We start from the raw sequence: 16,648 nt of genomic DNA on the forward strand, positions 1-16,648 counted from the left end.
TAAATGGTGTTCACATCTTATTTTTATTTTCTTAGATTGAGACTTTCACTTGAAAGTTGCCAAAAAGGCCTTTTAAAGCAGCACAAATTTTACTCTCTCTAAATATAAGTATGAAAATATGGAGTTTAATTTACTTTTGAGGTAACTCACTGATGAGACAACTTAGGGAGAATGACAGAAAAATCTCCCTAAAGTATGCAAAACACAAATTATGAATCCGAAATAGCTCAATCATTTGAAAATTCCTGGGATTAGTAAGGAATTAACTCCTTTTTTTTTGGGGGGGGGGGAATTACCTAAATGCCCGCAACCAATGACAATTACATTCATGAAGACAAATACAATCAGTGACAACTTCAGCTTAACAATGGGCATTGATCCTAATGGACAAAGTTTTGACAACTCAAGTATGAGATCTGGAGTTAGGAAACACTTTTGAGAGAATTATCCTAAATGGGGTCTGATAATGCTGGAATTTGCTCAGTAAAAAGAAGAATAGCAAAGCAAGCACATGACATCCCCTCAGGTGATAAGTGAAATGTGTTTTTTTTTTTTTTTTTGGAAATATAGTGAAAAAGGACTACCGGATTAGAAAAATTGCAAATAAAGACTCATGACAATATTAATATGGGTTTTTACAACAATAGTATAGGTTTTGACAACAATTTTAACAACTTGGTCCCTGTGTGCAAGTTTTCTATTTCAGTAGTTTTTTTTTTCTCATTTTTTTGGGGTGACATAAAATCTATTCCCAGGGTGGTGAATTTCCATGGACGAGCTTGTGACTTTCTTTTATTTCTTTTCATTAGTATTTGTGTGTGTTTAAATTACTTATTTTAAATGATTTTATATTTTACAAGATAAATATGTAAGCTAAGTTTTGTTTGCCTGCCATGTTCTTCGGGTTCCTACTTTTTTGTCTGGAGTGAATAAACTATCTAGCCGATTTGAACCCCAAAAAAAAAAAAAAAAAGAAGATTACGGAAGCAACAATTAAAAACAAAAAAAGCAAAGAAAGAAAGAAACAGTCATGGTTTTGCTGGTTTTACCCTTACGTTTGTAAACTCAATTACATGAATAAAAGAAAGACTATTCAAGTGCATACATACATATAAGATGTATTAATCTTGATTAATGTATTTTTCAGATCTCATAAAAAAACATAGAATTTGTAAAATTAACTGTATTTTAAATAGCAGTGATTATCACGGTCTTGTGGTCATTTAGAAAATTGATTAAGTCATCAGGCCACCATAATAATCAATTGTCATATAATGTAAATTATTTATAATTGAGTTTGACAACATTTAAATCAGATTTGATTGTACTAACCCTCAAGTAAAATCTGGCAAAAAAAAAAAACTCAAATAAATGTGTCTGTGCGTGCCCATACACACAAATAAAATTGAAGACAAATCAAATTGACAATAGTAACATAATTTCATGGACAGATGATCTGTAAGTAATTTTTTAGCTCTCTTCAAGATATGAGACTTTTTATGACTCTAATAAATTCTAAAACCCAACTTGGCTAAATATTTTGTAACAAAAGAAAAGTGCAAGTAAGTAATTCATAATAGTAGATATTTCTCATTCTCATTATAAGTCACTTGTAGGGTAAAACTTTAGTCCCAAATATTTTATCCCCATTTAATTTCTGTTGAAAAGGGAAAAATATGAGAGAAATTTGAGAATGATTTGTAAATATAGAAAGAGAAAGAAAAATTTTTAATAAGTACAAATTTGAAAAGTTTTATAAATTTGATTGTCATTCAAGGAGTTACGAGTTAGTGATATACTCCTCCGGTCCTTATTATAAGACCCCATTTGACTTTTTATTTGGTCCTAATTATAAGATCCCAATCCATTTTGTCTCTTATATTTATGCATTTTTTTCCAAGATAATCCTTCTAATAATGATAGTTTTAGCCAATATACTTAATTAGCAAGGATATTTTAGGAATGATAACACTTATTTATTATAAATAACCAACTTAACTTTCTTAATCTCCTCAAATAAGTCAATTAGGTCTTATAATTAGAACCGGAGGAGTACTAATTGTTTGCTCCAAAATATATATATATATAGACATTTAATCCTAATTTATATTGAATATTTGAGCCCCTTTTTCCCCTTTTAGGCCATGGACTAAATAATATTTAACCCTAACCATTCAAAATTTGATTAAAAGTTGAAGTGGATAGTGAAGAAAAAGTAGACGGAAAAAGAAATCGAGATCAACCAAATCCGTCCCACTTGTGTGACTTATCCTTATATTTGGATAATATTAAGAGGGCATGGTTAAATTTTGGAATAATAAGAGTATATTAAGTATTTTAAATTCTAAGAGAATTGTAATAAAAGATTATCTAAATCTTTATTAAACCAAACATAATATGTTGAATAATCATAATGTGCATGGAAATTGCTTGTCTCCCTAATCCTTATTTACTTCTATGATATATATTCTAGCCATCTTAGGCAAAAAAAAAAGAAAAAAAAAAGAAAAAGAAAAAGAAAAAGTAAGTCACACATTTTAAAAATATTAAGAATAACTCTTACGAGATGTTTGTAAGTAAAGACTTGCAGAATAAATTATATCATATATTAATGATTTATATTCTATCATCCTTTTATTTTAAAACTTGAATCATTTTAATTTAACTTTCGATATCAGTATTAAAATAATCACTTTTTTATGGGTTATTATTCAATTCAGAGGTAGGTTGACTAAAGGCATGCGTTGAAAGGTCAATAAGTTTTTGGTTATTGAATAGGGAAAATTCATGTTCTAGTCGTTCTTTTTTCTGTTTTTGTTAATAAACACAAGAATTTTTCTATTAGAAATAATTTCATTTAAAATATTTTCAGATATTACATGTGAAAATATTTTTCAATAAATTAATCCCCTTGTCATTGCCTATGAGTCACCAGCTCATTTTTCAACAGACACGCGGTCAGAGCCCCAAGCTCCTCCTATTACTTGGGAGCTTACAGTTTCATTTTCTATTTTACTTTCCCATGGGTTAGTTTTGATGTTATAGTTCTTATCAAAACTAGTTGTTAATTATAAAGACTAACTGAATAATTTTTATCCATAACTTTTTTTCCTGCTATCATTCATTTATAAAAATTAAAAATAATAAAATTAATATTTAAAATTTAAAAATTATTTTCTAAAATTCTTAGAGCAAATTATTATTATTATTATTAATGTTTCATGAAATCATAACCTTATAGTCTTTTCATTTTTTTATGAGGGGTATTTCTGCTAGAGGATAATAATAAATATGAACTTCTTTTTAACAGTTATATTTACTTCTCATCTATCGAAGTTTTAATATGAAAAAATAATTGTGAAGTAGCTACAATTCAAATTATGAGTCGTTGTTAAAAAGAGTATGGCAAAAAAGAAAACACCGAGATAAAAACCAAGCCAAATTTCATCATGTGATATCTAGAATAGTGCACGTGAGCGTGCAATATTTTTATTAATTTTTATCTAATAAAATTTACTCTTCTCTATTCTATTTATAAAATACTCCTCCAATCGTTAATATAAGACCTATTTAACTAATCTGATTAGATTGAAAAAGTTATGTAAGTCATCTAATTATAAAAAATATGATATGTTTTTCCTAAAATACTATAATTATCTTCATTACATCCTTTTTCCTTTTTCTGTTTGATTATGGTTGAAGAAGTATCAATAAGGATAATTTAAAAAATTAATAAATATAAAAATAGGTATTACATTTAAGACTAGGGGGTGTTTGGATAGAAACCAAACCATGGTTTCAGAAGTGCTTTTACAGATTATGAAGTAAATATGTGGAGGATTGTTACCTTGTTTTGCGGAAAAGTGCTTCTGAAACCGCGGTTTTGAGAATGCCAAACACCAATACCAAGTTAATAATTAGGTTTTATATTAAGGATTGAAGGAGACAATTTTTGGATGAACTATTTCCATTTGTAAGATATATTTGAAAGATGTTTATAATTTTAGCAAATTTTTTTATTTTTATCCAATTAATTATATTATGTCTAGCCTTTAATATTAGATTTACTTTATTAATGTAATCTTTATTACAAAAATGAATCTTATATTAACAATTGAAGGTAGTATGTTATATTTTTCATATAGGCATATCTCTTTGTCATCCTTATTGGATCACTCCATAAAAAAGGATTATATTTTTGAAATATTCATTATTTTTAATTAATTTTAATTTTTTAACGGTTAATTGTTCTCGACTTCTCGTGGCAACCCCACTTATAGGTTTGCATTTGGCATGTTTTGTGCTTATGTTAAATTGTATTTAAAAAAAACTAGTTTTAATGAACTTTTAGTTTTTTTGTAATCTGATCATTACTGTCTTAGTTATAATTTTAGTCCAAAATCATGATTTCGGATTATTTCTCCAAAATTAATACTATTTGGGTGACATTCCACGCAAACTATGGTTTTGTCTCCCAAACTATGGTTTTGGAGAGCACCCAAACAGGCCCTACTAGTAGAACTAATTTTTAATTCTGTTTCCATACTGATCTGTTTTATTTGATTATGCAGTCCAAACGCCCCATTATAATGCGCTGACCTTTCTAGATCAGTTTGCGCTGACCTTTCTAAATCTATTACCAATCCAAATGATGACACAGTTCAAACTGTAAATTTGCAAATAAGGACAGAGGCAAATGAAAAATCCGAACCAGAGAGAACAAAATTTGAGTCTGAGTTCCAAAGAATCTTCCGAGTCCAAGATTTGATAGTCACAGTACTGATCACAATGTCTTGTAGAGGCGAAGGCAGGTTTTAACATTTCCATCTCGTTTTGGTATCAAATTCCACCATTCAGTTTGACTAAGCACGGACCCGCCGCTTTCAAGCTCACAGATTGGTTTAAAAACCATTACATATATATATATATATATATATATATTTATATGTCACTCTGTTTCGTTTCAATGCTGATGTGTTTGGGGTTAGTTGAATATTAAAAGTTGTTACCTTAACATAAAGGAAACCCCCATGCGATTCTGACATTCGTTTACCCAGATTTTTGGAGAGGACGTTACCAGAGGGCAAAGCAAGTTAAAGCGTCTCGAAGCATGATGTTGTCTTTGTTCCGGAACTTTTCTGCTTCAACGTGTTGCTTCTTTTAAGGTTATTTTCTCTGGGACTTTGGCATACGCGCTGTTTCTGAGGTTGGTCCTTTTGAGCGAAGGAACATTCGGTTCGGGATGTTCATGGTTTCTGGGTTCAACAGAGCTGGCTTCTTGTTTGGGTGGGAAAATGTTTAGATTTTCATGAATTTTGAATCTTTAATCAGTTGAGTTTTTGAATCTTCCCCCCATCTTTTTCCGTGTCTGTGCTCCGGATCTAAGAAAGTTCATGTTCTTTTAAATTTATGAACTCAACCGAGCTTCCTTTCAACTTATCAAATATGGAAATTGGCCCAAAATGATCTTTCTAAGGTCTTTGGCAGTTTTGTTCACTCAGTTTATAAACTAAATTCTTGTGAGATTTAGGACTTCGGTTATTTGCATGGTAAGCTTGAAATATGTTTTAAATATGTTGTTGCAATAAATATTTTCTTGTAGATAAGTGATCATCACAATTTGCTGTGCGTGCAAGCTGCAATATTATGACATGTTTTTCCATCAGTGATCATCATAATTTACTTTGCTTGGAAACAGTTCACTGATTACGAAGCATTCGTTAGAAGCTTTTTAGATATCAAGTAGCATCCGAAATCCATAAGATCATACATTTCTGCTCTCTTAGCTTTGCAGCGTCTATGACAACTTTCAATTTGGTGTTCCAAGATGCAAAGGCATGTCTGATGAAATTGTACCAAACAGCTCCTAACAATGACGTTTGTTGTGCAATCTGACCGAGAATTTACTGTCTCCTGTCAGAAAGAGTGATGATGGACGGAGTCCGAGGTGAACGAGATGAATTCAAGAAGTCTCCATCGCTGCATTCCTCACCTTCAGCTGTTGCTGTAGCCATCAGGGGTAACAAGAAAAGCAAGCATGTGGTACAATGGGCACTGGATAAATTTGTTCCCGAGGGAAGAATTATGTTTAAGCTGATACATGTCCATTCTGGTAAAAATGTTGTTCCAACACAACAATATATGCTTTTCTGTTCATTATGTTTAAGGGAGAGAAGCATCTTTATGCAGTAGAAAAGTCTCAAATGGTTTCTTATATGCTTCTACAATCATATTGGCACTTCTGCCCAGAAAAAATTGCTATAAGTCGTACTTTTTACCTTGAAGACTTTGGTTAAATAATCTGACATGTGTCAATGTTTGACCAGCCTTCCAAAAGAGCACTAAGAGATATATTAGATGAATGATCATAAATGAATGTTGCTTAATATTTATGATTTTTTTAAATTGATTGAGGGTGACTTTGTCCAGGAGAAAACCAACTTTTACATCGTAAGAGAAGCTTCAACATACTCACTCTCTCTTACTGTACAAATCTATATTTTTCTGTCATTTAGAAATATATAATGTATTGGTGAAACAGGGAAATAAAACAAACGTAGGAGCCGCTTCCCCCAACCCCCTTGAAAATGCTGTTCTTTTCACTTCCACAGCCAGTAAAGGAGGCTTGTAAAGTATTTGCTGTGTCTCATTAAATTTTCCCACTATTTTGATGACATGAAAAGGAGAGAGTGATTAATGTGGATTACTTCATAAGGACAAAGTTTTGCATTTTCAATGTAGCGAGTAACTTCATGATTGATAGTTAGAATTTGTCTAACATTTTACAATATTTGCATAGTGGTTATATACATTAGAGTCTAATATCTTAAAAAATAACCTCATTTTATTTTCATGCCAATTCAAAATCTTCGTCCTTTCTGTGGTAAATACCATTCCTATATGACAATTGGGTAATGATGAAGCAGCTGCTTTTAAGAAGGAAATGGAGTGGCAGACAAGTGTAATGCTCCTACCTTACAAGAAAATGTGTGAGCAGAGAAAGGTCATATATCATTTCTCATTAAAACTTAGTTGGAATTACTTCAGCAAAGTAAGATTTATATGCTTCTTCGGTTGCTGCAGGTTCATGTTGATGTTGTAGTGATTCAATCTGATGATATAGAAACTGCAATAGCAGAGGAAGTTGCTAGAGGTTCTATAACCGACCTGGTTATAGGGGCTTCATCTCATGCCATATTTACTAGGTATTTACTTTGCACTTGCAGATTAGTCTCCAATGCAATAGTGTTTCTGGTTTAAAAGGTATCTGCCTCTATATAACTTCTGATAGGAAGGCGATAACAAATTATTTATACTGTTGCCATGAAAACTGTACATTGCATATGGAACAGAATCTAAATGTAATTCACATCTTGAAGTTAGTTATTTCTTGTCTGTTATCCTGATCCTGTTAAAAGGTTGCAAGTATAGCATACCCTTTCATAAATGTTCATCAGCACTGTCAAGTTGATTGGGAAAAATCTGTTTATTGTAGCATTTTAAACATGATATGTTATGTAATTGTAATATGGAATGGTAGGTATTGGAATTAGTTTCCTAAGCCTATGTATACATGTAGAATTTATTAAACTGGGTTAGCCTGTGTTTTGAGTACCACACAGAAGCATTCGGTCCACCCATCTCTGTCTCTCTGTTCTCTGTTCTTTTCCCCTCTTTCTGCCCTCTGTTTCTCTCTTTCTCTTGGACTCTCTCACTTCTTTCCATTCTTCCAATCTCTCTTGGGACACAGTGGTTTCCTTGTTTAGGATGAACTTTATTGATCTCCATCTGATTATGATAGTTTTCTTGATGTTTTTCTTTTCAGTAAACTGAAGGGTTTGTCTGCAAAAATCTCGTCATGCGCTCCAAGATTTTGCACAGTTTATGCTGTTTCCAAAGGTAGACTGTTTTCTTCACGGCCATCAGACATAGAGATTGATGGAAGCTTAATAGATGACAGCAGTGAAACCAGTTGTTCAACCAATAGCTCATTGAACTCTGCATCCACCTCTCAGATAGGTATTCTAGTTAGTACATTTAAGATGCCAGGGCTTACTAAAGAATGAGTATATTATGAGCGTACAATATTACTGGGAGAATGATGTGCCTTAGCATTATTATTAGTTCATTCTCATATACAAATTCATTGATATTTTCTTTTTCTAATATCTTGTTGAAAATCCTGATGGTCATGCTAAAATTTTTGTCACACAATTTTTCCCATATTGCAGCATTGTTAGTACATTGTGGATTTTTATGAGCCTTCTCATACTTCAGTCAATGTATTTCACGTGTTATACAATTCTGAGACTAAAATAATAGATCATTTGCATCTTATGACCCTACTTAATGAAGAGTTTGGCAGCACTTGCTGCTTCAACATGGATTCTAATGGAGTCTATCCTTAGAATAGTATTTTAAGGATCTGTGATTTCTAATATGCAGACTATGGCTCAGTCAGATCATATGCTCCGACACATTCCTCTTCCCTAGCGGCACAGAGATATCAAGCTCTTTCAACCATTAATCTGACCCGTCAGAGCGCAAAATCTGGTTCAATTGAAAATAACCACTCTAGAAGCCATTCTCTAGACCTTGGCATAGAGCAAACTGCTATATATTCTTCTTCCAAAAACTCAGATATTGACAATGCTTTGAGCCGGGCCTCTAGCTGCAAAAGCAATCTGTCAGATGGTGAATCTTGGAATTATTATCAAAATCCCACCATGGATGCACCACTGGCAACGGTGTCGCCTGATAAGCAGGTACCTTTTTTCTTTCTTTTAACAAATGGTACTTGTATACTGCTGCCGTTTTACTTCAAGCAACAGTGGCTCTCTGAGATAATTCATATTTTTAATGGCAGCATTGTAATTATAAAGTACACTATACTGGAGCATGCAAATTCTGGGAAAATATATGTGTCTGTGTGTGTACGCGCACGCGCGTGCATGCATTGTTAAACTATTGTTTTAACAACTGCCATTTGTGTGAAGCTTGAATTTGGAAATAATCATGCCTCCCTTTTTTGTCATTTATATGAGCAGGAAAATTTTTACCTTGAGCTGGAAAAGTTGAGAATTGAACTAAGGAATGCCCAAGGAATGCACGTGGTGGCTCAAAGTCAGAATATTTATGCATCACAAATGGTATTATCCAATTGCTTGCATCTTTCTGTAATTGGGGAATGCTAATCAGAAATTACACGTCCTTTAGGTCGTCTCCTCTCATAATCTTGCACAACTGGCATCGTAATTTGTCTTAAAAAATGAGGACTTTTTTGTCCAACTACAAATGTAGAAAACTAGTCAAATCTATGACATGGATAAAGTGAGAGATGTGATATTATATGAAAATTGACTAGTGGAGTAAGTAATCATTGTGTGGTCACAAACTAATAGTGCAAAGTCAAAGAATATATCATGCTTTTATTTGTGACCAACTTGACGTATCAATTTTTGGCCATTTTACTGTTCTCACCTTAAATACTTTGCTGACTTTAGGTGAGAGAAGTTTGAAACCACTTACAGAGAAAAAGATATTGTCATGATTAAGAGAAAACTGTTGAGGCAGGATTAACATATTTGTTATGCATATGACAGTTCATGCATTAATCTTAAATGTCTCAACGCTCACTAAAAATCACCTACCTTACTTGATACACCCGATGCTTGCGTTCATGCGTAGCTTAGCAAAATTAAGTCTATAGCAATTGGAGTAGAAACAAATATTCCCATAATTGGCATGGAATGCATTTTCTAGAGTTAAATTGTCAGTTTGAGTAAATATTGAAAATTTTTAAGCAGCTGAACAATCTCAGTAAGAAGAGAACAGGGGAATCTATGAAATTGAAGGGAATTATTGCTAAGGAGAACATGGCCAAAAAATTAATAATAAAGGAGAGAGAGAAATGTGAGGCAGCAGAAAGAGAAGCTGCTTATTTGAAAAGAAGTGCTGAAGAGGAAGCCATTGAAAGAATAGAAGCAGAGAAAAAAGCTGTCGAAGCTGCCAAAAGGAATGAAAATCTAGAGGATGCTCTCAGTGGTTCCACGCCTCATTATAAGAAGATTGCATGGGATGAAATAGTTTCAGCCACCTCATCATTTTCTGAAGAGCTTAGAATTGGAAAGGGAGCTTGTGGAACAGTGTACAGGTGCCATCTGTATCATACTTCTGTGGCGGTAAAAATTCTCCACTCTAATGAGGACCACATTATCAAGCAACTCCAGCAAGAGGTATGGAATCTTTATGGACACATAGGATATGCAAACCTAGTCTATGCTACCATTTATATGAAAAACTATTCATTGGCCTTTAACTGACACCTTTTGTTTTTCTGTTTTGGTTAGGTCAGAGGTTTTTTATTCGCCAAAATAGTATTCTTAAGATGAACTTTCATTGATTACCCTTTTTCCTTTTTTGTTCTTCTTATCTACAAGATGCAAATTACTCCACCATCCCAGCTAATAATTATGAGACTAATAAGCCACATGATGTTCTTTATTCTTCTGTTTGCTTCAGCTAGAAATACTGAGCAGAATTCGTCATCCAAATTTACTTCTCCTTCTTGGGGCATGCCCTGATCATGGATGCCTTGTGTATGAATACATGGAGAATGGTAGCTTAGAGGACAATTTACTCGGAAATAGATGTAATATCTCGATTCCATGGTTCAAGAGGTACAAAATTGCATGGGAAATAGCCTCTGTTCTTGCCTTTCTTCATAGCTCGAAGCCCAAACCTATCATCCATCGTGATCTGAAACCTGCGAACATCTTGCTAGATGAAAATCTTGTGAGCAAGATTGGCGATATTGGCCTTTCTACATTACTCCATTCAGATACTTTGTCTACAACATTCAAGGACACAGACCCTGTTGGGACGCTCTCCTACATAGATCCTGAGTACCAAAGGACAGGGTCAATATCTCCCAAATCTGATGTTTATGCTTTTGGAATGGTGATCCTCCAATTGTTAACTGCAAAACCAGCTAGAGCACTGGCTCATTTAGTAGAAACAGCAATTGACAAGGGAAACTTAGCAGAAGTGTTGGATCCCAAAGCAGGGAGTTGGCCACTTCAGGAGACTTTGGACTTAGCTCGATTAGGCCTAAGCTGCGCAGAACTTCGGCGTAGAGACAGGCCTGATTTGAAAGATCATGTACTCCCCATGCTGGAGAGATTAAAAGAAGTCGCTGATAAGGCTCAGCATTCTGCCACAATTATTACTGTTAAATCGAGACCTCCTAATCACTTTATCTGCCCAATACTTCAGGTACTGAAATATTTCACTTTGCTCATATGGGTCAGCTGTTTCTTTGCTAAGATAGCATATTCTTCATAAAAGATGTTTTATATCCTGAAAACGACTTTAACAAGATGAAGACTAATTTTTATTCAACCCAAGTCTGGTCCTTCCTTTTCCTTTGCTTTTTCTATATCATATTGAAATGGCATGCCATATTGTGATTGGTGCAGGACGTGATGGATAATCCTTGTGTTGCTGCTGATGGTTATACTTATGATTACAAAGCAATTGTAACATGGCTGCAAAGAAATGACAAATCACCAATGACAAATATGCCATTGCCTCATAAGAATCTGATTCCGAATTACACGCTTCTATCTGCTATTATGGAGTGGAAATCCAAAGAAAACTGATACAAACGAACTTAATTGTCAGTTTCAATGTTGTTATGTTGGATAGTAGTGTCTATATATGTGAATAGATTATTTGTTACAGAACATGTTTAGATTAATAGTTCAATGGCATTTTCAATGTTTTTCAGTTATTTTGCTTTCTAAATATCACTTTCTATCATTCTTCTTAATCAGGACTGCAGTTTTTGAAATGTATGAAAAATGATGTTGATTTTTCCATTATTTGTATCTTTTGGTGGGGAAAAAAAATTGGTGTTTAGGCTAATTGGTAGTGTCTTAAGTACTGATTTTAATGCATGAAATAGGCATTCAAATTTGGTTCTTAATTTTAGAGGAGAATTCTATGAAATGGAAGTAGAAGGAAACACATGATAACCAATCTATTTCTTTTTTATTTTTTTTTTCATTTTTTGGGGTATCATTGACTCTAATTTTACACTCTTTCCCCTTCCATTAGCGAAAACTAAAACCATGTTAAGAAGTTTATCTTGTCTAATAATCTAAAGCTATTTTCTTTTGAGTTGCCACTGGTTAGTGAGTGGCAAAGTTGGAAGATGATTTTTGACAAACATATCCCTATCAAGAAAACATGAAACTTTAACCTGCCACAACATGAAGAGAAATTAACATCAAAACTACTATTTGTTGACATTTGAATCGGAAAAATATGTGCCAAAATTTGTGGTTGACATATAAATCATTGTAGTTACAATTGATTACACTTATAGAGAAGTGAGTAATTTGTGCGAATTGATTGGCTTATCAAGTTAATTATAACAATTTGAATACCATAGTCTATAATATTCCACTTCCACCTTCTAGGTGTTAAGATTTAGAGTAAAATACTCTAGTGTTTCTTGTATTTTGTTCTAATTACACAGACCTCTTATTTATTTTGAAAATATGCTCTTAAGTTCAAACTGTTAACTCCGTTAAAAATATTATAAAAATATGCTTCTTTTAATTAAAATTGGTGTTGAACTATTTTTTATTTATTGATTTATCCTTCATAATACTATATCCTTAAATTTTGCCTAAAACTATTTTGAAAAATTTTAAAAATTTTTATTTACCTTAATTTTATTTTTATTTTTATAATAGTTATTTGCTTAATGTTTTTATCATATTGGGACAGAAAATTAAGTAATTTAGTTAATATAACCATAAAAAATTGAATAAAAATTTGATTAGTTCTTTAAATAAATATATAATTAATCAAATAACTTATAAATGTTTGCAACAAAATTTTGGTTTAAAAATTTTAAATTTTAAATTTAAATAATTTATATAACGTCCCAAACTCACATAATTTAGATTATATGATGAACAAATAAGTGTTTAAAATATTTTCTAGTCATTTTTAAAAAAACTAAATAAATAAATTTCAGTATGTCATGAAGAATTAAATTATATGATTCTATAATATAATCAAAATTTATAAATTTTATAACACATGAAGAACTTTGAAACTACATGTATTATAATTATTTTTTTGTTTTATCAAAAATTATTTTTTGACGTATATAAATATTTAAATAATGTTTATGTTAAAAAGAGACATTTTGGTCAAAATAAAAGTTTGAAAGTCAAACTTAATTAACAGTTAGAAGATTTGTGTGACATACATTTTAATTTTAAGAACATTTTATATATATTTTCAAAAAAGAGAAAAAATTTCTGTAATTTAGGTGAAACAAAGAGGTAGTAAATGTATTATACTCTAAGATTTATCATTAACTGATCTTTCAAAAAAAAATGTAAACTATTTTTTTAAAGAATTTTCATTGAATCTGACTATTAAAGTCATAATACTTCTTTAAAGAAGGAAAAAAAATTATTTTCAATCAATCTTTGCCTCAAAATTTTCAGCTTTTCCATGTCTTTTCCTATTTAGCATCAGAATATAATTAAGATCTATCAAAACGAATACATGTAACGTAAGCATGTTACCGGAGCCAAAGTTCATTCTAAAAAATATATAGAAACGTCAAATTTAAAATATAAAACAAAGCTTTACCAAAAAAAAAAAATAAAACAAAGCTTTAAAAATTCTATTCATTCATCTAAATAAGTTCCTCTAAAGTATATGTATCGGTATCTCTTTTCACTTTAAGAAATTCGGAGGTTTTCAGGTAAATAAATGATTCAGCAGAATAGTTAAAAGCAAGAGCATAGAAACAGAGAAGAAGAAATTTAAGTACTCCTCCGGTCCTTAACGTAAGACCCATTTAACTAATTTGATTAGACTACAGAAGTTAGGTAAGTTAGTTAATTATAAGAAATGTGACACGTTTTTCCTAAAATACCATAATCATCTTTTTTTAATATCCCATCTTCCTCTTCTATTTGATTATGGTTGAGGGAGTATCTATAGGAGTAATTTAGAGAAAATTAATAAATATGAGAAATGGGTCTTATATTTAGAATCAAAACCAACTCAAAAATTAGGTCCTATATTAAGGACTGGAGGAGTATGTATTATGATGCTTTCATTCCTTCTCACTTGGACAAAGAGGCTTAATTATATTGAGCTTGGCTGATAAAAAAAATCATGATATATAACTGGCATTTTATGATGATCAGCAAAACAATTAAAAAGGACAATATATATCAAGAAATTATACATAATTACAAAACAGTAAAATTTTCTATAAATGATATGAATGACCAAATAGAGAACGTGGCACATTTATTTGAGCAAATGAAGTTCTGGTTTTTCCCCCAGAGTTTTATTTCTACACTTGTGTTTGACAAACATAATTTTGCAAACAGAAAGAAACAGTTTCAACTCAGAAATTGTGGCGACACTCTCCAAATGTTCAAGCCTAAGAACAATTCCATGATGGGATCATCAACAGCTTCTTTCCTTTTTCAGCTCTGCTTACTCAAGTCTCTTTGTAAAGTGCGCAGCGATCATCTATCAGTATAAATAAGTATGTAATACCTAACAGTATTTGTAAAATATTTGACACTGTGAGTGACAGAGTGATCTCATTTGTTATTGCCCCTAACAAGAAAGAATATCAGAATAAATTTTAAGAAATCAAATATATAAATCTTACTGTTAAATAAGTCCTTAGTGTTATAATGGGAATCTTGTTGTCAGGCAGTCATGCAAAGAGAAACTTTGAAGCAATGATAAGAAGAGAGTGAATATAAAATAATCTAGGTACGATTCGCAATGTCTACTTTTCCTGCTGATTGCATTAAACAGAAAGGAATATGTGTATAGGAATAGATACGCAGCAAAAGATACCTGAGGATTGGCTGCTAAATATGAATGTAATTAAGGGATGTGAGTAATCTCTTCCCAGTCTTCCCCTTCTGGTTTCTGGCATCCTTGTTTAAGCGTTGGACAAGATCGCAGTATTCGAAGGTAAGAAAGGGAACTGGGGAGGCTCCCCTTGGGTAAGCTTTGGAGTCTCGAACAATACATTATAATCAAATATTTGAGGGAGGGCGATTGACAAAGAGCCTTGTAGTCCAACATTCTGAGATTGGAACAGTTTCTGATGTCAAGAGAAGAAAGAGAACTTGGGAGTAGTCCTGGTTCAGGTAGAGACTCCACCACATCATCACCTTCGATGGTCAAGTCGTGCAAACCATTGCATTCGACATGCAAATAGTTTCGGGCATCTGTTGAAACGAACATGCGTCAGTTTTGATGGCAGACCCCCCTCTGTCAGTTTTGAATGAAGCAAAAATTTAGCCCAGGGGCAGAATACCCCTCTTGCGGAAAGGATACGAATTTTGGACACTTAAGAATGCTCAAAGCTGTAAGATTCCCATGGTTACGCCCCTCTGAAATAGAAATCATTTCAAGATTATTACAACCATGTAGAGACAAATTCTGAAGTGCTGGGAATTGATCCAATGCGAAGGTCCCAAGAGACCCACAACTTCTAACTATCCGTATTTGACGAAGTGAGTCGTGATGTTGCTTCAATGGGAACTCGAAATCCGGACAGTCAAAATCGCAACCTCTTCAATACAGGAGTTACTAATGGTTTGCTCAATCTTTTCAAGCAAACTCACATTCGTGCATGGTCCACAAAAGCGAAGTTCTTTTAGAGTGGATAGGATATATTCCAACCGCACATTTCCACATTTTTCAAGAGTCAACCGTTGAATTGTTGGGGCTCGTGGAACCAAAGCTACAAGTTGTGGGCAGTCTTCAATAACAAGATCATCTAAAGAAAGAAGTTGTTCGGGCAAATTCTCTTTCAGCTTTGGACAATCTATTATACGAAGCTCTTTAAGGCATGGGAAGGCCCTCGAAGCAGTCGGACAATCCCAATCCTCCCAATTCACCATTCCGATGAGCGTCAAGGTTTCAAGAGATCTAAATGGAACGATAGAAGAATCACTTCCAAGAAATTCAGCACCAATAGCCACAATGCCATCCAACTTTTTAATGAATAGTGACCTGAGAGACGCCAAAATGCCAAACGATGGCAACTCGAAACAATACTTGCAACTTTTTAATCGGAGCTCCGCTATGTTGGATAATGTGTTATCACCAAACCAATCTGGAAACCTTGTGCCACCATAGTACCCGACTGATAGTTTCTTCAAGTTTTGGTGAGGTTGGAGCTTCTCTAGCACATCCTTTTTATTTTGAGAATCATCATTGGTGTCTTCATTCCATCTGAAGCGTAACTCCTCAAGGTACTTCTTTTCTTTCAAGTTGGCTTGTAAGGCATCCATTCCATGAACTACATTCTGCAACTCATAAATTAAAAGTGCTCCTTGAAGATTGAGTTCGCCTAATTGTTTGATGTTGAGCTCATTACACTTGCCCACTTTAAATGATACCAACCGAACTAGAAGATTTTTCATTGTTCCCATATTTGATGGAATCTTTTTCAAGAAAGTGAATCGTAAATCTAGAAGACGCAAATTTTTTAATTTATGAAAATCAGCAGGCAACTCAACCAAGAGCATGCACTCAAGCAACTTCAAGGTTTGTAGGTTATACAGAAGACATA

At 32.8% G+C, this 16,648-nt stretch overlaps 1 protein-coding gene and 1 long non-coding RNA gene across 9 annotated transcripts; one reads left to right on the forward strand and one right to left on the reverse strand.

Annotated features, from left to right (window-relative positions):
• Nucleotides 1–4,688: 4,688 nt before the first annotated feature.
• Nucleotides 4,689–11,804, forward strand: LOC114757617 (U-box domain-containing protein 35). 8 transcript variants are annotated; one of them, XM_028946699.1, is made up of 11 exons: nt 4,689–5,286; nt 5,795–5,835; nt 5,921–6,112; nt 6,924–7,003; nt 7,084–7,205; nt 7,826–8,019; nt 8,446–8,765; nt 9,048–9,149; nt 9,807–10,235; nt 10,522–11,274; nt 11,478–11,804. In XM_028946699.1, the coding sequence occupies exons 1-11, from the start codon at nt 5,243–5,245 to the stop codon at nt 11,658–11,660; spliced, it is 2,460 nt and encodes an 819-aa protein (XP_028802532.1). In that variant the 5' UTR covers nt 4,689–5,242; the 3' UTR covers nt 11,661–11,804. The 8 variants fall into 8 exon arrangements, with proteins under 8 accessions (XP_028802532.1, XP_028802535.1, XP_028802536.1 ...); XM_028946702.1 differs by having other exon boundaries at nt 4,690–5,286; nt 5,699–5,835; XM_028946703.1 differs by having other exon boundaries at nt 4,690–5,286; nt 5,787–5,835.
• A 2,666-nt stretch (nt 11,805–14,470) lies between these two features.
• LOC114757599 (uncharacterized) lies at nt 14,471–15,609 on the reverse strand. The gene is made up of 3 exons (XR_003741587.1): nt 14,917–15,609; nt 14,723–14,785; nt 14,471–14,604 (listed from the first exon to the last, which is right to left on the reverse strand). It is a non-coding gene; the product is annotated as an uncharacterized LOC114757599 (long non-coding RNA).
• Nucleotides 15,610–16,648: the final 1,039 nt, after the last annotated feature.

Source organism: Neltuma alba, unplaced genomic scaffold (genome assembly GCF_004799145.2).
Source record: "Neltuma alba isolate B1F8T4 unplaced genomic scaffold, ASM479914v2 tig00010614_pilon, whole genome shotgun sequence".
Lineage (NCBI taxonomy): Eukaryota > Viridiplantae > Streptophyta > Magnoliopsida > Fabales > Fabaceae > Neltuma > Neltuma alba.

Excerpts from the sequence above, each read along its gene's own strand:
- LOC114757617 (XM_028946699.1), top strand. The coding sequence starts at position 5,243 with ATGTTCATGGTTTCTGGGTTCAACAGAGCTGGCTTCTTGTTTGG. Across the intron at positions 9,150-9,806 it reads ATATTTATGCATCACAAATG|CTGAACAATCTCAGTAAGAA; the intron begins GTATTATCCAAT and ends ATTTTTAAGCAG. Across the intron at positions 10,236-10,521 it reads TCAAGCAACTCCAGCAAGAG|CTAGAAATACTGAGCAGAAT; the intron begins GTATGGAATCTT and ends TGTTTGCTTCAG.